At 37.2% G+C, this 8115-nt stretch overlaps 1 protein-coding gene across 1 annotated transcript; it reads left to right on the forward strand.

The window, feature by feature from the left end:
• Nucleotides 1-4510: 4510 nt before the first annotated feature.
• On the forward strand, nt 4511-7494 carry MUC15 (mucin 15, cell surface associated). Its single transcript, XM_009585921.1, has 3 exons — nt 4511-5036; nt 6296-6451; nt 7334-7494. Exons 1-3 carry the CDS (start codon nt 4511-4513, stop codon nt 7492-7494), a joined length of 843 nt encoding a protein of 280 aa, XP_009584216.1.
• The last annotated feature ends 621 nt before the right edge of the window (nt 7495-8115 follow it).

Consider the following 8115-nt stretch of genomic DNA (forward strand, 5'->3'; position numbering starts at 1 on the left):
CCAGACTAATTGCACTCTGGGCCAGAGCAGTGTTCAACAGGTTCTTGCATATTCTGTAGAGCTCAAAGGTAAGTCTGAGGTGTTTTTAATGCTTATTAGTGGATCTGATTAATAATTGCAGTGTTGTTTTATATAGTGTTTGGGAAGGCAATCGGTGCTGTTGTAGCCAAATTCTACTTAGAGTGTATTTCTGAGAAAATAACTGGAAAAAAAACCCATTTTGTGATTCAAACATTAAAGCAGAGAAGTAGCAACCATAAACAATGACAGTTTTTCACTCAAATTCATACTTTTCTTTATTGGTTATTTATACTCCTTATTTATATTCCTCTTTAAAATTCACTAAAAACTTACAGATTATTTTCTCAGTACAAAAAATAAAATACATTTAAGCTTGAAAATTAATATTCATTGCTCATTAAGTTTAGAAGTATCTCATCCTTGGGGAGCAATCCGAATTTTAGAGCAAAAAGCCACAGGATCAAAAATCCAATGTGTTTCAGGGACCATCATTTTGCTATTATTTCTTTCTGAATTCTAGAAGATAAACTCTCTATATCTTGCTTTATATTTGTTCCGTCTATTTTTGGATTACTGATGTAAAGGCAAAAATAATCTGGTTCATGAGGCTTAAAAAGCATAGTAAGTATGAAAGCTCTGCAAATATGAACATGTTACTCCAGACCACAAGAAACAAAGAAGTGCCATTAATAACTTGCTCATCATGCCACTGTTTACTACATAAAATACTTTCTCATCACTACTGTAAGACAGGGAAATGGTGCAAGGTTCAATTTATTGACATGCAAAAGAATGTCCTGTGAATTTATAGTTCTGAAGATTGTATTATCTACCCACAAGAAGAAGTTGAAATGATTGTTTTCTTGGCAGTTGCAGAGGTTTTGCAGACATTACACCTATCACTGGCAGGTGCTGGGTTGTGTTCAGGAAATACATGTTGCAATTACTATATCATGCCAAAAATCTATTTTTAAATACTTAATATACCACTGGATATACATTATATGAAAATTGCCATATAAGAATTTATTAGGACTTTTTTTTCTCTCTGTGTGGCAGAAATATTCAGCACAAATCTGAGCAGTTTGAGTAAAACACAAAGCTAGATGCAATATAAATGCAACCTTCACAGTGAAGTCCACAGACTGAGGGGAGGTTGACTTGAATGGGACCAGGGCTTCACCCAGAGTGTAGGTGTGCAGATGTACATGTATGTACACTAGTAGCTTCATACTGAATACCTTCTGCTGTAAAGCAATTTAATCTTTATTATTAACAGAATGACAAGGATTTTTGTAGCCTTTTTTCAATTTACTTCAATTAAAATAGAGAAGTCTCTATGATGTAGAGCCACAGCCTCCTCAACATGGCTGTGCCTACAGTAGCATTTTAATACACATCAAGAATGTGCTTTTAAAGTTTCCTGATCATCTCTACTTGTTTCCCTTTGGCTTACACCACTGGGCACTCCTGTCCGTAAACTAAGTGATGTGCTCCAGGAGTAGCCTAACATAGGCCAGCTCTTAAAGGGTACTCAGTCAAAGGGAAGAGGTTGTGGCAAGTTCAGAGTAAACCCTTCCAGAAACGTGTGAAGAGTGGGTGTCAAGTCCTCAGCACCTCTACAGATCTCTTGCAACTGGGCTACACATTCTCCAGTACAGATACAATCAGTGTATACTCAGGTTCACACTGGAGGGCCATTTTTATGGGAAATTGCATTCACATCTTGGTGAATTCCCTGAATAGGGGCCACTGTGTCTCTTCATAAAGCCATACACTGAAGGAGAAATTTTAGCCTTCCCCTTTTTGGAATTTTCTACCCATCTGTCATCGGTCTCAGATGAAATTTGACTCTAGCAGCACAGAAACAAATGCAGAGTGCAAAATCCACTGAAGAAACGTAGTGGTGACCATCCTATGTAAAAACCTCATTCTTCATGCTAAAAAAAGGTAGAGCTAATCTAGGTAACTGAACTGCAGCCTAATCCCATACTGATGTCATTTCTACTCACTTCAGGCTACGCCTACTGCACTGATTTCCACTGAGCTGGTACTGAGTAACATGAATACCAGTGAATCAAAAAGTGAGACCTTTTTTTTCCATTAATAATCTGTTCATAGGTTTCTTAAACACTTACTTGACCACCTAATTTAAAGTTTGGGCTCCTCTGCAAGTTTTGGCTAATCTATAGCACTGCTGTTTTACTGCAATAGCACTATTTGCATATTAAGCTTCAAAGGCAACGAGTATCTTTGAAGAACTTCAATGTTTTTCTAAACTGTATGAACATTGCTGTTGCACTGTAAAAAGAAGAGTTAATTATTACACACAAAAGGATTTCCAGGAAGCAGTTCATCACAGTCTGAGAACTACAGTATACAGCCTTTAAAGCAAGGAGGTTTCTTCTCCATGGTCCCCCATGAAGAAGATTACAAAAGTAAGCCAATCAGAAAAAGCGACAACGAATTTGTTCAGCAAGGATATTGACTCCTTTGTACACTGCTCTGCAAATGAAAATTACAGTTAAAGGGAATTAAGTGTAATTTCCCTACCTAGTTTAGTTACAGCTAAGGGATAATAAGTGATATGACCAAATCTACTTTGTTCACTAATATGACTATTAATACAAGGAAGGAAAGACCATGCCACTGAATTAAAACAACAATACTGTTAAAATGAAAGTATGTGTTTGAAAACTTCATAAAATACAAGCTTTTTTTCTTCACTGTTTTGCAGCTATTACTAGTACTACCAAATCAAAATCTAATATTCAGATTGCACAGCATTTCATAGTCATCTGAAGGCCTATATTCAAATTGTAAACATAATTGGAGCTGATAATTGAATTCCAAAGGGGTTTTCTTTGGGTTGCTTGTTTGGGTCAAAGTGGTTATCCTTGGTTTGACTGATCCTCAAGTTTTCTCTTTTATTTTTTGCTAAATTAGTTACAAATGTTTTCCGAGCATAGGTCCTTTCTGCCATATAACTGACCTTAACTTGGGAAATAAGCACTGTGGAGAAGTGGAACATATGTTAATAAGCAGATTAAATGGCATTTTATAAATACACATGTGTTTCAAGTAATGGTACCACCTTCTAACCACTAAAGACAGAAAACATGTAAGAACAGACCACAAAAGAAATAAGAATAAAGCCAAAATGAGATACATCTACTCATGATACAACATTACTCATAGCTGACTGCTATCTATTGTCACTGTACGTGCACTTTCCATTGCTCTGACAGTGTTACATACAAAGAAGCTAACCTGGGGAAAATGCACAAGTAAATGGCAAAAAAAAAAAACAAAAACAAAAGAACACAACCAAACCAAACCAAAAACAACCCTCAAAAACCCCACCCACAGGAAAAAGCACAAGAGAGAAGGAGGGGAGGCTGAATATGAAAGGAATAGTTAACTTTTTTCAGTTGTACATCTCCTTTCTTCAGATGGTAAAGTACCCACATACATGGACACCTGGTTAATTAATGAACCTGAAGATGTAACTTACCTATACTTTTTATTGTGCTGTCACATGAGAGGTTATGTGTGGGAGTTAAAAACTGCACGATCTCAACCTGTCTCATACTTAGAAAAACATCCCCCCCCCCCATCAAAACCTGACAGATATACTGAACAGCATACCTGCTACAATCAAGTGACTTCAAGATGAGTCCTTCTCATCCTTCTCAATCTAACATCTGAAAAATTAATGCATAATATACAGCTTCCAGTTTCCTATAGGAAAATAAGCTTCCACACAAATTCAGCATCATCCATAATCCGTAGACTGATTTAGTTTTCAATTTGCTCCTGGCAGCATTCATCTGACACTCATTGCTCAGGGTCACAAAACATTATCCATCAACTTTCAGGGCTAATTGTAACAATTACAATTCTTCGCAATGGAGCATAACTCTTTAGCATGCTCTTGGAGTTGCTGCCTGCCCAAGAAAACATTGCCTCGAGCATGCCATCCAAGTATGTATCATTACCTCATTCTATAGCAAAGTAGTTCTGAATTATTCCCCTCTGAGTATGAGGCCTGTTTATAGAAACATGGAATTTTTCTTATGCAAAAACCTTTTGTTGATCATCAGTATTGGATTAGTTCTTTAAGTCGTTAACACTCAGGAATGTAAAGTTTTAGCATTAACATGTGGTAAACTACTGAGACTTCTATAGTGTAACACCAACCTTTTTTACCAGCTTATTTGGGTCTTAACTGAGTAGCTTTGTTTTGCAAAATGAAATAATAGACAAAAGTGAATTTCCTGCAGGTTCTCTATATAACGAAACAAACTTTGAAGTCAACACCATGCAACCCTCCTGTGGAATGATTTTCATTTTTCTGCTAGTAAGGTTGCAATGGAACAAAAGCAATACTGAGGGCAGAAAAGTAAATGAAACAAGTAATGGAAATAGCTCAATTAGAGGTAACAATGAGTCTACAACGCAACCAACTTCACACGGATTTGTTCTGCCTATGACTACTGCCATAAATCCTTCTACCATCAGCCACGCTGCACCAACAACTGCCAATGCCAAAAAAAAAGTAACGAAAAGAACAGAGACGAGCAGCCGGCCAAACAGCATACCCCCGAGCTCCACTGATGGCACCATTTCATCTTCAAATATCACTATGGTATCAAAAGATGGAATAAATAACTCTGCCACTAACTTCAACAGAATCCCTATGTCTTTAGCAACATCTACAACAATGGGTGACTTTTCTGGAGTGACCAAGAGTGCTGCAGCTACTTCTACTTCCACTGCGACACCAAGTAACTCCACAGTCACCTACAGTACCCCTTCGGCTGCAGTGCTCCCCAGTGATAACTCTTCAACCAGTCCCGCTGCGTTGTTCCCCACGGGTATCACTCTGACATCACCCACGGTGAAGCAGGACAGTCCTACACCAAACTTCAACCCCATTCAGCAGACAACAGAGCTGAATCATAATTTCAGCAATCCTTCTACTGCATCATCGAATTCAAAAGATGCCAATGAAGGTAAGTATCTAACTAAAGTCCAGCTGGTTTAATAAAATCATAATGCTGAAATCAAACCGTTTTTTCATTGAACAGGAGGCTTCATAAGATGTGTGAACTAATAGGTGACCTCGTACAGACTAAAACTAAAACTCACCCAAAATAAAAAATATTTTTAAAAGTTATTTGCTGTTTACTTGTTTGTTTAACACTTCCAAGAGTGGGGGAACCTAATGACAGGTACTGCCCATTCACACTGGAGTGGACCTATAAAGCAGATGTGTAGAAATAACATTTAAAATGTGTAACACGTCAACTTTTCCAAGTTCAGAATCTTTTGTGACCAAAGATGACTTCTTATAAATACTTCCAAAGGAATTACTCATTGTGCATTTAATTACCAAGTTGAGTATGCGTGGGAAAACAATGGAGCATAAAACTGTCATGGCACTTTTCTATCCTACTGCTCTGAATCAGGTCTTCAGGAAAAGAAAAGGAAAGATTAGAAGACACAGTAATTTTTTGCCATTAATTAGCTTTCAAGCTTTTAACACAGGAATGAAAGGCTTATCCATCATATCCAGTAGAGTACAGTTTGTACTAAGAACTGAAGGAGCATCAGACTTTCATGTTTCCCATCATAGTTCTAATAATTACAATGTACCCGATTTTTAGATAACATGACTGAAAAGGAAAGGGGGTGGGAAAGCAAGTTCAGTTCCAAGAAAAACAGAATACCTTGAAGAAAAGTTTTATGAAATCTCAGGAAAATCTTGGAGGAGTGCAGTTATTCTGCTAACTGAACAGGTGCAGAAACGTTACTGGATTTCTTACCTTGCATACTCAAAAATTGGTACTCTAAAACTTAATCACTTGAAATTCAGAGGCTGCAATTTTAACTGCTGGCTTAAATACTTACAAATAATTGCATTCAAAGAGCGATTATTGCTTATTTCTTTAAATAAAAGGATAGTGGTTGATTCTGTAATTAAACCTGGAATCCTTTTTATTTGACTAAAAACTCATTTAGCCTTCTTTTTTTTTTTAAACTTCAGTTATTCCCTTGAAAATCAAGGATGGAGATGTCTGTTTTCTTCCACTAAGGCAGAGAGTTTCTGCAGAGAGGCTGGTTTAGTCACAGTCTGCAAAGTGTTTCAGATCCTTGGTGAAAAGCTTCACTCCCCAAAGCCCTCGACTGCTATAAAGCGAGAGTGAATATCTGATCTTACAGATTTATTATTCTCATTCAACTGTCTCTTCTTTCTTTCTTTCTCTCCTAGAGGAAACCAACAAAGGAGGAGTAATAGTTGGTGTCATTGTAGGAGCCATTTTGGGATCGATATTAATTGGTCTGATTGGATATTTTATCTGTGGTAAGAAAAGGTCTGAGTCATTTTCCCACAGACGGCTTTATGACGACACAAGGAATGACCCTGGTAAGGAACAGCACAAGTGTTTTGCGTAAGAACATTTTTTATTTCTGCACAGAGCCGTTTAAATAGTCTGGTCTTATTGAATTATCAGGAATTACATCATTGATCCCAGTCAAACTAGTTTTCAACTGACAGTACTTTATTATTTTTAAATTTTAGCTTAACCGATACTCCCCTTAACTCTATGTCTTACAAGTTATTTTTCAACCTCTGAAATATCAGGAAATATTGTATCTAGTATGAGTGAACCTGTTCAAAGAATTGTGGGTGAGTTCAATACTATAGCTCAAAAACGCTCCCAAACTTTGATTAGCTGAAAAAGGCTAGACTCCTTACTCATCCGACTTCAATTACTGAATGAGGGATGAAGCTGTATCTGTTTTTAGGAGTAAAAATATTTTAAGAGGTTTAAAAAGAAGATTGCTTTTGTCTTCGCCATGAATATGTATAAACTTGTATTAAAGTGTAATGACATAATCTCCAAACATTTGTATCATGTTCCTGGACTTCATTTTTAAATGTTTAAACAAACACTGAGAGGCTAAACACACTTTTTTCTCATATAAAATCAAATCAAAATAAAACTCTGGCAATACGCCTTTTCTGGCTTAAATGCACGAGCTGAAAGCTGCCAGAACGTCAGATTATGAACTAGCTTTGAAAGCCGACCACCCAGGTAGTCCTGAACGGGCGTTACCGGGAGGACACGTGTTATGCTCAGAAGATCGTGAATCAGGGCCTTCACCTTTTGCTCCCCCATATGTAAGAAAGAGGTTAACTGGATTGAGCTGCGACAGACTGCTGAACTAAACCGTAAGGTACCCAGCATTCGGGGATAAGAATCTTTCAAATAATTTATAAAAAATAATTACATTATCCTTTCAGTTCTCCACTTAGACAACTCACTTGGACCATACGATATGAGTTTTGGATGTGCGTCAGATGACAAAACCAGCACAGCAGACAAGGCAGAGAAAGACAACGCAGGGTGCCCATCTGATGGCATTCCTATGGCTGACATGACACCATCCCACCCTTCATCGTAATGTTTGCTTCAGATTAGATTCTCACCTGTTATTTACACGGTTTCATTTTTTCAAAAATGACCTGGCAGCTGTTATCTTACAGCCATTACCGTGCAAACAATGTTTTGGAAAGCAAGGCGAAAATCACAAGGTACATTGATACGCAAGAGGCAGGGCCCAGTAGCAGAGCATCACTCTTCTACTTCATAATTAAATTACCAGTTTACGGTTTTCCTGGAAGGATGTTATACTTGCTTTCCTAGGAATAATATAGACAAATAACACCCAGGTAAAATTCTGCCTTATGTAACTTCGGTCAAGAATGCAGACATTATAACAGAGCAAAATTTGACCAGGGTTGCAATGATATTTTAGCATTCAATAAAAAAATCTCAAGTTTAACTACCTTGAGGTGAAACTCTTCTGTCCAAATATAATTCCTATCTGATAAATGAATTGGGACCTTATTTTCCCCATTCTACTTTTGTACTTTCCTCAGTGAATACGACAAAAAGAATTAGATTTACTTAGATTACTCAGAGGTTGAAGTTTGCTGGGGAGAATGGAACTACTGAGTAATACAGACTACATTTAACCTTTGACTATGATGACACAGAGTTAAAATCACTATTGAAGGGAAAA

This window comes from Fulmarus glacialis, unplaced genomic scaffold, assembly GCF_000690835.1.
Source record: "Fulmarus glacialis isolate BGI_N327 unplaced genomic scaffold, ASM69083v1 scaffold9789, whole genome shotgun sequence".
Classification (NCBI taxonomy): domain Eukaryota; kingdom Metazoa; phylum Chordata; class Aves; order Procellariiformes; family Procellariidae; genus Fulmarus; species Fulmarus glacialis.